Genomic DNA, 13,045 nt, shown 5'->3' with positions numbered 1-13,045 from the left:
TCGGACCTTTTCCGACGTCCTGCTCCGGCAACCGTTGGATTGCTGTCGCGACCGACTATGCGACCCGGTACGCTATCACGCGTGCGTTACCAACAAGTTGCGCAACCGATGTCGCCGACTTCCTATTGCAGAACGTAATCCTTCACCACGGCGCTCCGCACCAATTGCTGACGGACCGCGGCCGCTACTTTTTGTCCCGAGTAGTGGACGATATCCTCCGGTCCTGTGGCACGCAGCATAAGCTCACTACAGCTTACCATCCCCAGACGAACGGGCTTACCGAGCGCCTCAACAGGACTCTGTCCGATATGCTATCCATGTATGTCTCGCCCGACCACCGCGATTGGGACGTTGCCTTGCCTTATGTAACATTTGCTTATAATTCGTCGCGGCATGATACCACCGGCTATTCTCCTTTCTACCTTCTGTTTGGTCGGCATCCTGCGCTGCCATTGGATACATTACTACCCAGTTCTACTGCCTCTACCTCAGAGTATGCACGTGACGCCATCTCCCGAGCAACTATGGCCCGTGAAATCGCCCGAGACCGGCTCACCGCATCTCAGACCTACCAGAAGTCAGTTTACGACCGCCGGCATCGCCCAGTACACTATCCGCCGGGCTCACTCGTCCTCCTTTGGTCTCCTTCTCGCCGTGTAGGTCTCTCTGAGAAACTTCTACGGCAGTACAGTGGCCCTTATCGAGTTCTCCGTCAGGTGACCGACGTGACCTACGAGATTACACCTCTTCATGCTCCGACGTCGTCCACTAGCCCTTTGACTGACGTCGTTCATGTAGTCCGTCTCAAACCGTACCACACGCCTGCTACATCATCCACTTAGCACCGGGACGGTGCTTTTGCCGCCGGGAGTTATGCTACGGTTATGCTTGTGCTTGGAACGCTCGTGCTTGGTGCGCTCGCGCTTGGAACGCGAAGAGGACGAAGTGCGTTTCTGGGCTGGGCTTCGCGTGCCCGGTTGTTCGGCTGCGTGGCTGTAAGCTGTTTCCCTGTAAATATATTTTTCCCTTTTGGTGTGCACATCTTCACGTTACATTATATATATATATATATATATATATATATATATATATATATATATATATATATATATATATATATATATATATATATATATATATACCAGAAAAAAGAGTAGCACTTCAGATGCGACTGTCGCGGGGTAGAGTTTTAGCTTACCCTATCCCAGCAAACTACCTAACCTCCTTACTTCATACTCCACGAGACTATCTAGTAGCCAGTGACTAATCTGGAGGAGCTGACTGCTCCCTTCAAACAACGCTGAGCTGTGGTAGGTGATCACTTCTTGAAGGCGTGCCAGCTCAGCGCTCCTGGTAATTGTCACTTAGCCATTGATGCAAAGATCAATATACACTGGATGTTTGTGAGGTTTTATTGCTCTGTATAAGGTCGCATTATTTTATTTTAAGGCTGAAACTTCGGCTGGTTCGATCCAGAAGCGTTGCAAGTCATATTAAGGGCAATGTGTCTGCCGTATAAGCCGCATGTACAGTTTTTCTTTCAGATCGTAATTTCCTCTTAGGCTCGAATGAGAGAGCGGGCCAGCGCTGGTCGGTTAACCTTGGATGTCTCCGTCTTTGGTAGGGATTCCACAAAGAAGACGCCACCGTAGAGATGCTTGTGGACAGCTAGGTTACCTGCAGAAACAAAAAAAAATTGCTTTCAAAGCAAAAATGGTGCCGCCGGTAACTCAAGTTCTCCATTGCACTCACCTGTCGGCTTTTAACCCCCTAAGCACCATAGTGATCATCATGGGACAAAGGCTTCTGGCAAGGCTGTACACACATTCTTTCTTTGCTGTACCCATCAAAATACCGCCTAAGCTTTCTATTCGACGTGGCTGCTGGCCGCTTCGACTGCCTTTCCTGCTCTTGGTATCCTCTTTGTCACTCTTCAAGATTGGATGTTAACTGTACGCATTTTATACTGCCTGTGTCCAGTTCTATTTCTTATTTCCTTGTGAAAAAACTGCTTTCGTTTATCACTGACGTACACCCCCTGTCAGAAGCACACAGCTCAGGGGCTTTGCTTGGGATGCCTGCAGTATGCCTCGCCATGGATTCTCAGCGACCGTAGTTTCAAGAATTAGGCTAGCTTGGCATCCTCAATCCTCCCAAGGTTAGGAGTGCTTGGTGTGCTAGGGAGCCACGCTGAACAGTTTAGAAGCAAACCCCTTGGGCTGTGTACTTTTGACGGGGGCTGCACACAACTCTAGACAAGTCCCGATGTTGAACTTATCTTTGCTTTTGCTGCTCTTCTTCGGTAGTTCTTAGCAACATTTGTAGCCGTTTAACTCTTTCCTTACCACGGTAAACTGGCTGATTTCAGGCTGGTTGTCTGCGTAAGTAATTTAATCGCCCAAAAGTTAAAAAACTTGGCTTAACTTCAGCAGGCCAAAGTGTCGGTAATAGTGTCCTTTGTTACCTGACAAAGAAAAAACCGCTTATGTATAGCTCAAAAAGAAAAAAAAACTCTAAATTTGAGCGCCTCACACAAACATTCAAAGCAATACTGATAATAAACATATTCAGTTATGTGCTATTATGTCTGAAACAAGTGTTTTAAGTTAAAGAATTCTTCATGCTTAACTTTCTGATCAGTAAAGAAAAAATTCGGCAGAGTCACTTAACACTGCTTACGCGTGGGAACACGAAAGCATTGCTGTCCCAGGATGCACCGACACACATCCGTACACACACCACCCAGACGCATGCATGCACGCGCGTATGGCACTACGAAGAACGCTCTACGGCGAATGGTAGAATCACAATATTGATATGAAAGTCTAGGAATGCATGCAATTGAAAGTGCATATGTCGTCGGTTCGAACCCTGGTCGCAACCTAGTCTCCAACTTGGCTAGCATATGTAAGCTATCTAAAACCAGAAATCATATTACACCGCCCGGAGCGCTATACGACAACGGTTGCTTCGAAGTTTTTTTTCCTGAAAACTGGCGCCACATAAAGGTCGGCCATTGGCGAGTATATATACAGGCGAACATCTGGTTTATGGTTTATGTGTGTTTAACGTCCCAAACCGACTCAGGCTATGAGAGACGCCGTAGTGAAGGACTCCGGAAATTTAGACCACCTGGGGTTCTTTAACGTGCACTGACATCGCACAGTACACGGGCCTCTAGAATTTCGCCTCCATCGAAATTCGACCGCCGCGGCCGGGATCGAGCCCGCGTCTTTCGGGCCGGCAGCCGAGCATCATAACCATTCAGCCACCGCGGCTGCTCGGCGAACATCTGTAAGATTGTCTGAAGTGGCGGTGCTCAAATAGCTGTGTGCGTCATAGGGCCGCTTGATGACGCCGTCCTTTTGTCATTGCTAGTATTTTCTGTAGAATCTACGAGTACATATACGCCGCCGAATTTTACGTAATGGGATTAGGAAGGCTTGCGCATTAAACAGTCTAAAGCTAGCGCGAAGCGCTTCGCGCTACTCCGAAGTGCAGTGCCAAGGTTTACCCGGGACTATCGTGAAGGAAACTCGATCAGCTGCATTACCTGCGGCACGGAATAGACCAGAACTTGGCCGGCACCCACAGAAAGGCCCGAAAAGCAGCGGATATGTTCGGTAACGGCGGAAACCACATTTACTGACGGGCACTTGTTGACAGTACGGACAGAATGGAGCAGTCATCTCGGTCCGAACTAGAATCAGGCGAATGGACGTCATCTTTCACACAACGCCGCCGATTGCATTTTCTCTGCTCGCCACCAGTTACCTAGGACTCCTTGCTCAACGTGATCGTTAAGCTGATAGTTTTCACGGTATGTTTAAATATACTCTCTGACGCTGGTGAAGACGAAAATCGAATCGAAGCTAAGGTATAAGTGTAGCATAGTGAAAAGACAGCACCACATAATGAATCGCATGAATTTTTTAGAAGCGGCACGTATTGTACAGAATGGGCCATTTCGTGCCAGCGTTAACAGTGAACCATGTTAATAGACGCGGTAAGGTAAAATTTCAGCCTCCAAGTTTCGGCACCATAGGGCATTACTAGAAAGATGACTTGGCCATCTACCCTGCTTTTCAGGGAGGTAGGGGTGCTTGTGTTCAATTTTTTTTTAAGTAACGATTAAATATTCTCTGCATACATCTTCATGATTAGCCTGACTACGCCCACTGCCGGACGAAGACATCTGCAATATCTATCCAATTAACCCCACCCTCTACCAGCTGCGGCAGTATCCCCGCAAAAGTTCTTATTCTCATCCGCCAACCTAACTTTGTGCCGCCTCCTGCTACTCTTCCATTCCATAGGAATCCAGGCTGTTACACTTAAGGACCATTGGTTATCTTGTCTTCACATTACATGCCCTGCCCAAGCTCATATCTTCCTCTTGTTTGCGACTAGCATGCTATTAAACCGTGTTCGTTCTCTCACCTACTCTGCCCTGTTCCTGTCTCTTAACGTTACATCTAGCAGTTTTCTACTCCTGATTCTTATACTCTTTTTTAATCCCTTCTGATGTCAACGTTTGAATCAGCAACCATAACATCCCTGTCGTTCTCCAATCACAACGGTCTACATTTGAGAACAAATCTAGAAAACAGCTTTCGTAGGCGCTTCTATTTCTCCGATTTTGCGATTTCAGCAATCCGACCAAACGAATCGTTGCTGAATGTGCTAAATAAAAGCAACTCAACACCTTTCCGTTCGGCTCAGATACTGCGTAGCAAGTGGCGCTTTCTTAAAGCTTATAATACACTTCCGAGACACCGGAACCTAGGTACCTGGCATAGGTAACACGGAAATTTTGTCAAATAACCTGGCGGCAGCAAGTTAGAGGAGCAGTGGGGCTGATGCGGTCAAACAGACTTGGCTTCCTGGAGAAAGTGCGCAAAAGTAGGGCACGCTTTTGCTTCACCGGTAACGTGTAAGCTACGACAGCGTATCCGCATTTATTACATCACAAAAAAAAATGCTTTCACTGCAGAAAAGCAACTCATCTATCTTTTTGACTGTCATGTTTCACATTTTTTTTTTACTGAGTGCCTGCTCTTTTTCATATATTCGGTGCGTTTTTTCTCCGCACATGTACGAGTGAACTCCACTCAACACGATCACTGAATGTTATAATGCTTGTCGATCTCGCGGTCTTAACGCACCCTAACGTAGCCGGAAGAAATGGCCGCCGCGGTTATGTGCGTGTATACGCGGGCGATTCAGCGCGCCAAAGAAACAGCCGGCGCTTTGTGTTAGTATCTGTGTGCTTGCCGCTCAGCGGTGATGGACTAGAGACCGCCCCCCAAACAGCAGTTACGGGGGCATCATCCGATAAGACGAAGGTCTGCGCGCCGCCTCCGTAACGACGGGAGCCAGCTCAAGCAGTCTTCCCAGAGAGACGACCAAGAAGGACTGGACAGACGGGTGGTGGATGCCGAGACGAGAGTCCGCATCCCGACGGCAGAGTTGTGTCACCGCAGTTGTGAATAGATATCAATAAATTCGGAACTTATTAATCTGAAGTCTTCATGTGGTCTGGCTGAATCGGGAGAAGAAGAGAAAGGAGTGAAGTGAGGAGAGGAACCTGCCTGACTGGCGCAGTCGACATGATCTCCCGACGGGAAGCCGACCGCCAATGGACTCATAGAGACGGCAACAAAGGGCGCATGGCTGAGCGACCATCTCGTGGCGTGGACCAGAAGGCCAAGTCATCTCCTACAGTGAAGCAGATTTAATGTCTTGTGGGTCCTTCCGCTGGGAACTGTGACAGCTGTGTGAGCGGGGAGGACGGGAACCGACGAGTAGGAGGTGGACAGATGGAGCTGGTTGCGAACGCCGAGGTAGCGCGCGTCAGCGGATGGCCAGGGTTGTCATTCGCCGATGAGATGGCGTTGTTTAAATTGAAACTGAAAATTTCAAAAGTAGAATTGGCAACTGAAATATTGCGGTACGAGAGAGAGGTCGCGGAGGCGGTGGACGGCGTAATACAAGAGGAGGTACGTCCGGAGAATGGGGCGGGCATCCCGGAGCATTTCGAGTTAGGCCAGAGAGCGGTAGAGGCAGTTCGCAGACCGGAAGACTCGGGTGGCGGCACTGATGTCGCATTTGTGAGACAGGAGGTAGGCCAGACAGCGATACTGGAAAGCTCGACTGGTAACACGGCGGCCGCGATTGAGAAACGGGAGGCAGGTGTCACCGTGTCAGAGGAGCGCTCTGACAATTTGAAGGAAACTGATCAAGACAAATTTGGCAGTGGAAATCTCTGTGCTCCGGTGAGCAGGCTAGCATCCGGGAAAGATGCGGTCATCGAGGATGCCAGACCTCCGGAGCGGTTGGAAGTGGCAGCCACAGTGGCAGAAGTGGTGACTGCACTGAATGAGTATAGTGGCAACAAAGAGGAACGCGCAGATGCAGCTGTGGCTGTAACAGTCACCGCGGTAGAGCAGACTGGTAGCGCTGGTGCTGAAAGAGAATACGGCAGGCATACAAATGCTCCAGAGCGCGAAGAGTCCAGGCGCGAACAAAGTGGCGGCGCTACGTCGAGGGAGACCTGCGAACGCGCGAGGGTGCGCGCTCATGATGCTGTAGCAGGTGAAGTTTTGTTTGGCAGTGGAGGCGAGATCGCGGGCCAGCCGTGTGTGCGAACGGCGTCACGGCAGTCGCGACAAGTGAAAACGACGCGACTGGCGAATGAGCTTGAGTGGGCAAGTCACCAGGGTGACGGAAAAACTCAGCTGTGCTTCGCAGAAAGGCCCAAGGGGGGAACGCGCGGTAAAAATTGTAACGAGTGTCAGATGGCGCCCTGTCATAGGCCGTACGACAGGGGACGGCCAATTGCACTAATCATCAGGAGGTACGCGCCGTGGCAGATGACCAGTAACGGCGATTTCATTGAACCGAGTGACCGCCCTCCACTGCAGGGGGTTTAATTAGAGCTAACCGTGGCATCCTAGATGGCAATTGCGGGCAAGAAATAGGGACGCCAACGCTGACGAACTGCCCAGGCTTATAGCACTAGCTCCATTGGCAAGGAGGGCGGGGTGAAAGGGGTAACACTGTTCTTTAGTCCTTTGATTTAATGGTGTCGTGGTGCCCGAGGGAGGATCGCGGAACACCAGCCACCCGCGGTTGTGGTGTGAGTGTGATGCGTTCCGTGGAGGCACGCATCACAGTGGCGGTGGAGGTGTCGGGCACGCGGCCTTATTGCATCCTAACGTAGCCAGAAGAAACGGCCGCCGCGGTTATGTGCGTGTATGCGCGGGCGATTCGGCGCGCCCAAGAAACAGCCGGCGCTTTCTGTTTGTATGTGTGCGCTTGCCGCTCAGCGGCGACGGACGAGAGACCCCCTCCCCCATACAGCAGTTACGGGGGCATCATCCGATAAGACCAAGGTCTGCGCGCCGCCTCCGTAAGGACGGGGACCAGCTCAAGATGCCTTCCCAGAGAGACGACCAAGAAGGACTGGGCAGACGGGTCGTGGATGCCGAGACGAGAGGCCGCATCCCGTCGGCAGAGTTGTGTCACCGCAGTTGTGAATAGATATCAATAAATTCGGCAATTTATAATCACAAGTCTTCATGTGGTCTGCCTGAATCGGGAGAAGAAGAGAAAGGAGTTAAGAGAGGAGAGGAACCTGCCTGACTATGCTCGAATAAAAAAGTTGGTAAAAAATTGTTGCCAGGTTACTTCCCTCAAGGCTAAATTCAGTTATAGCAAAAAGTGAAGGGCTTGCATGTGTTGCCGCAGAAAAATCAAAGGGGCGTCAACAAAAACTACCTAACCATGTGCACTCAAGCCAGCTAGCTACCCTCACGGTGCACAGCCCTTCAGCCATGAAGACTCAAAATTAATGAAAGTTCCGAATGACGGACGGTTATTCCAGGCTTCCTTGATGCACCATGAAGGCATAATGTTCACTGATAAATGTAGCTGATGCAAGAGAAAACGCATATATCCGTGCGAAGCCGTCACGGTCCAGTTGAAACAAACAAATGATCCGGAAGGATTTCGTATCCATTTAAGATGTATTACTGAAAACAACTCCAGGATGCGCGAATGGCGTGTATGTGCGGAATGTTCCAGTGAACTCTGATTTAGTTAGAGCACTTTACAGAAGGTGAATTCGACTTTTAACTCCAAAAATGTCGCTTCATACCACTGGATCAGAAGGCAAGTATGCGCTGCGGTTGTCGTACCCTCATGTTGTATAGTTCTTCCTTAGTAGCACGCGACACCTGTTTGCACTTATAGGGGAAAAAGGCGATCGCAAGCTGTCTACTGCACTGGATGCTGCAGACCATATAACAAAAGCGTCGTAAGGTCGTGTGCTTCAAGCAATAAAATATTTCTAGTGTCATGCTAGACAAATCAGCGTGTTGAAATGCATTGAGACGAATAGAGGGTGGCAGTGGGCGGTGGGCAGCCTTATCAACGGGATTTCGGTCGGAAGCTGGCTGGCGAGTGGTGCTGCTGGTGGGTACAGGCTTCATGCTGCTAGTCCCAGACGTCAGCGTTTTCTTATTGGAACCCTATCATTGCTTTCACAGTAGAACGTTCTACACGAATAAAAAAAGCACGTGTGGCGATGAACTCACTTGAGTGGGATAATTACATAGAGTGTAAGGAGGTGTACATATGTGTTTACCCGGCTACTTTCTGAGTAGGGCAAGCATAAGAAGCCAGTCGCCTCGCCCTTGTAAGCGCCGCTGCCGGGCTGAATGTCGAGCCATAAGTGGTGAGGGCCGGACTGGCACATGGAACACTCACGTTCTACAGCACCCTTCATGCTCTCAGCGAGCTGCTGGCCGTCGCGCCTTCTGCCTTGTTCCGTGAGCACGACTGCCGCAGCGGGCGCCTCGCCCAACTCGTTGTGCGGTAGGCCCACAACGGACACCTCCGCGATGTCCCTGCCGTGTTCCCGAAGCAGCAGCTCTTCCAGTTCGGCCGGAACCACCTGATTGTCCATGCACTTGATCATCTGCTTGAGTCGTTCGACGATGTAGAAACGCCCGTCTTCGTCGTAGTAGCCAGCATCACCTGCAAAGAGTGAGTCGGGTGAACAGGGGGAGGGGGGGGGGGTGGGGGGGGTAGCGACTCGGAATAACTTCCTGTAGCCTATTATGGCCCGCGACTAAGAGTTGCGCGTAAATAAGACACCATCAGCCGCAAAGGACGGGTGTCATTTGTGGGTGCTCTCGTGTCTAACTCGTGCATGCGAGTTAGACACGAGATTCGTGTTGCACGGACGTGCCAATCATCCCAGAGCCTGTCCTGCAGGACGGTGATGCTTTATATATCAGCCTTTTAAGTCTCCGATCAAAAACGGCAGTAAGTTCATTCGCGAACCGTAATGCAGCCCACTTTTTGTACCCTTGATCTCAGGGCCTCCTTGCAGCGTTTTTTTATATGTTAGGACGCCTACACGCCGAGGCTTGCTTGTGCTTCAGAATAAGCCTGAAAGCTGTACCTTTGAATGCAGCATCATGTTATACGAATTTAGCATTCATATTTACGTTTCAAGCTTTTTAGAGCGAAAGAAGTAATCTGGTGGCTCTGACCGAGCACTACCGTCTAACGTTTGTCTGCCTGTCTATCCGAGACCAACCTGGATTGCACAAATTCCACAGGTGGCAGCACCTGCCATCATATGTCGTACTTTCGCACTGTGTACGAATGTTGTAAACATTCGCTCACATTTTATTTACCCAAAGAAAACGAGAATTTCGTCGCTCTGATTTGAATACTTTCGCCTTCGTTTTATTTAAGAGCAGTGATATCAAAAGAGTTTTCTAAAGTTTCGGGTGCATTTTTAATCACATAAGACTTTAAAAGCCACACCTAACATAAGCTGTTGAAGGCTGGTGCACTGGAATCCACAAATATGCCAGCCTCTTAATATGCCCGACGCGGTGGCTCAGTGGTTATGGCGCATGGCTACTGATACGGAGTACCCAGGTTCGAATCCGACCGCGGCGGCCGCGTTTCGATGGAGGCGATACGGTAAGACGCCTGTGTGCTGTGCGATGTCAGTGCACGTTAAAGATCCGCAGGTGTTCGAATTTATCCCGGAGCCCTCCACTATGGCACCTCTTCCTTACTTTCTTCTCATATTCCCCCCATTAGCCCTTCTCATACAGCGCGGTTCAGGTGTCCGCCGATATGTGAGACAGATACTGTGCCATTTTTGTTCCCCCAAAACCAATTTTCATTTTCCAATTATGCCAGCCACTTGACAACCCCTGTGAGAAAATTATACTTCTTTAACCTGACTTACCTCGCAGAGCCCCTGCAGAACTTGAAGAACTCATTTTATCCTTTACTGCGGCAGTAACTGGCGTTTTGCGAGAAACACGGCCATATCTTTCACGCTGCCGCATCACATCCCCTGTATTGTACTGAAAGGGCTCTGTCTCCCCTCACCGAGTCTCTTTTTTAATGAGATCCTCTGAATGAAAAGTTCTCACGGCGCGAGAAAGCTGAGTGTTTCGCTACGCTTAAAAGCAGTGCCATTTTACCCTCCAGTCTAAGTCGTACCAGCATACAGCGAGCACACATGATCACAAGCGGGAGACGGAGCGTACAAGAATATCTTTAAGACGTGCTCGTCCTTTTGAACGTTTTAAAAAGTCTTCAGCCTAAAAGCAGTTGTTCATGTGAAATATATCTTCGCAGGGGAGCATCCGCGAGGCACTGCACTGTCTGGGCAGGAAACACAAGCGGAGAGTCCATATCGACAGAGGTCTAGGGTGGTCGTCGTGTTTATGCCCATTTCATTTCGTAAAACTGCCGTGCGTTCTCAGTCTGGAGAAGCTCGCTGCTTCGCGAAGAAAAACTTTATCAGCGCATTGCATGGTCACGGCTCTAATCTCTGCGCGGCCACGTGTCTGCGTTTGTGCGCTCAACTTTTCGAATTTTTTGATAATTTATTTATTAAGAGTAGGTGATCCAGCTGCTTTGAATTTGCATGCAACACCCAATGTCAGGACCATTTTTGTGCAGAAAAAGAATCGCTTTTCGAAAAGCAAAAAAAATAGAGTGATGTCGCGAAATTATACAGCATGCCTAGGAAGTGCACCTTTATGTAGCTTTATTCTTTCTCGCGGTACAATGTTTTACTAAAACATACAGTACCTGACTTTTGGTTGCGGGAACAGCTTGTAGTGATACGGGAATTAATTGCGAAGAATTCCGTTTGGTACAAGTATAATACCGCGAGCGTGGAGATACGCGGCATGCGTGAATTCTTCAAGTTTTTGAACCTACATTATAGCATTGTCGCGCGAACTGCTCACATCGACGGCGATTTTGTGTCGATCCTCTTTTCGAGATCAGACGCAGCGGGCAGGCTTCGCGCTCTTGCGCGAGACATAACGCTTGCCACGCGGAATTCCGGCCAATTTAAACTTATGTTTAAAAGCCTTGGACCCAGATCTGAAGCTCTGGCTTCCATCCGGCCTACCACGACGTGAAGAAACTTTGCTGTGGCACCCGTTGCTTGCTGTGGCTTTCACCAACCATTGCCCGTTATTAATTGGTATGAGTAAGAGCCCTGCATGTGCCACCTGCGGTTATGACGCGACTATATCCCCCATTCTTTGTGACTGCCCTGCCTAAAGCGCCGAAAGGCAGCCGCTCTGCCACGCGCTGGAGTGTCCACATCCGCGCCCACTGTGAGAAATGAAGATTCTCGGCCACTGGCCGCGATGATCGTCGGTGGTAAAGGCTTCCAAAGGCACTGATCCGCTTCTTGCGAATTTCCGGCCTGCACAATAGGCTGTGAATTTGAAGAACGCTCATTTTTCATAGTTACTCTCCTTTCTGAAGAAGAAGGTAGAACACCGACCGAAACAAAAACGAAACACTTAAATGACTTTTCGGCTCCCACATGGGAGCTTTGTTCACAAATAGGTACAGACGGGAAAGAGTGGCTATTTAACCATGAAAATGTGCCCTAGGCAGCGGGCGTATGCACTAAGAAGTGCCGCGTAAGTGCGATTAAGAGTGTGTTCAGTTATATGAATGATTAAGGATTCCAAATATAAACGCCTTTAGAACTTCTTTCCTGGTTTTAAAATGCTCGCGTAGCTCCAATCTCTGTCATGCTGCCTGCTTTCAGAATGTTCGGCAAGTGCATTTGACGAAGCTTTCTTGTTTGCAGCATCATACTGGTGTTGGTTAAACCTTTTAACAAAGTTTACACTTTCACCCATATACGCATGGTTACAGTCTCTGCACGGTATACTGTACACTACGGCCGGAAATATTTCTTTCGGCACGCAGTATTTTACGTCGACGAAGGCTTGCCGCAAATTTTTCTCCGGCACGTGCAACACCTCAACATCAAACGATCGCGAGAAGCGCGCCAAGGTTCCGCTGATCGCGGGCACATATGGCACAGGTGCACGTTTTTGGCGGCTGGGCTACGGCCAGATCGTGGGGTTCGCCATAGTTTGCGTTCTGCAGCGTTGATGAAAGGCAACAGGTAGCAGCATTAGGAGAGGTCCTTGCGAACTCTGACGGTCGGCGTTCACGTCGTCTGGCTCTGTGCAGGTGCGGTCTGCTCGACGAAAAAGCTAGGCAACCACTGATCTCTTGTGAGAGGCTGGGTGAAGGGAGTTAAAGTGAAGATAGCTGCCAGTATGAGTGATCTTCCTGTATGCTTTGAATGGGAGCGCGGATTTGCTTCGTTTCACTAAGACGTCCAAAAATGGAAGCTGTTCATTCTCTTCTTTTTCGACTGTGAACTGGATGGCTTTACGATACCGTTAAAATGCGCTGTGAAATCAAGTAAGGCATCTTTTTGATAATAGAAAAACAGTTATAGACGCACCGCTCAAAAATCTTTGCTTGTTGGCTGAATGAATCTAGCGCACGGCTCGACATAATAATGAAGACCTTTGGCCTCCTTCCTCGGTCCCTTCGCCTCAACAGGCCCATTGCAACAAGATTCGGCTACAGCGTTGTCGCCAAGGCTTAATGACTTCTACTTCAGGCAAGAATTTTGTATTTCAAACAAGCGATTACGAAACTAGAAAACAAAGCT

The 13,045-nt window shown here is 49.3% G+C and overlaps 1 protein-coding gene across 1 annotated transcript in view; it reads right to left on the bottom strand.

The window, feature by feature from the left end:
* Positions 1-1,275: 1,275 nt before the first annotated feature.
* LOC144127946 (2-succinylbenzoate--CoA ligase-like) overlaps positions 1,276-13,045 on the bottom strand; it is a 95,377-nt gene continuing 83,607 nt past the window's right edge. The window contains exons 9-10 of the mRNA XM_077660961.1: positions 8,770-9,039; positions 1,276-1,677 (exon numbers count right to left, since the gene is read on the bottom strand). Of these exons, the coding sequence (XP_077517087.1) occupies positions 1,559-1,677; positions 8,770-9,039 (389 nt within the window). The 3' untranslated portion in view covers positions 1,276-1,558. The remainder of the gene's footprint in view (positions 1,678-8,769; positions 9,040-13,045) is intronic.

This window comes from Amblyomma americanum, chromosome 4 (assembly GCF_052857255.1).
Source record: "Amblyomma americanum isolate KBUSLIRL-KWMA chromosome 4, ASM5285725v1, whole genome shotgun sequence".
Classification (NCBI taxonomy): domain Eukaryota; kingdom Metazoa; phylum Arthropoda; class Arachnida; order Ixodida; family Ixodidae; genus Amblyomma; species Amblyomma americanum.
This window is presented reverse-complemented; position numbering and strand designations above follow the sequence as displayed.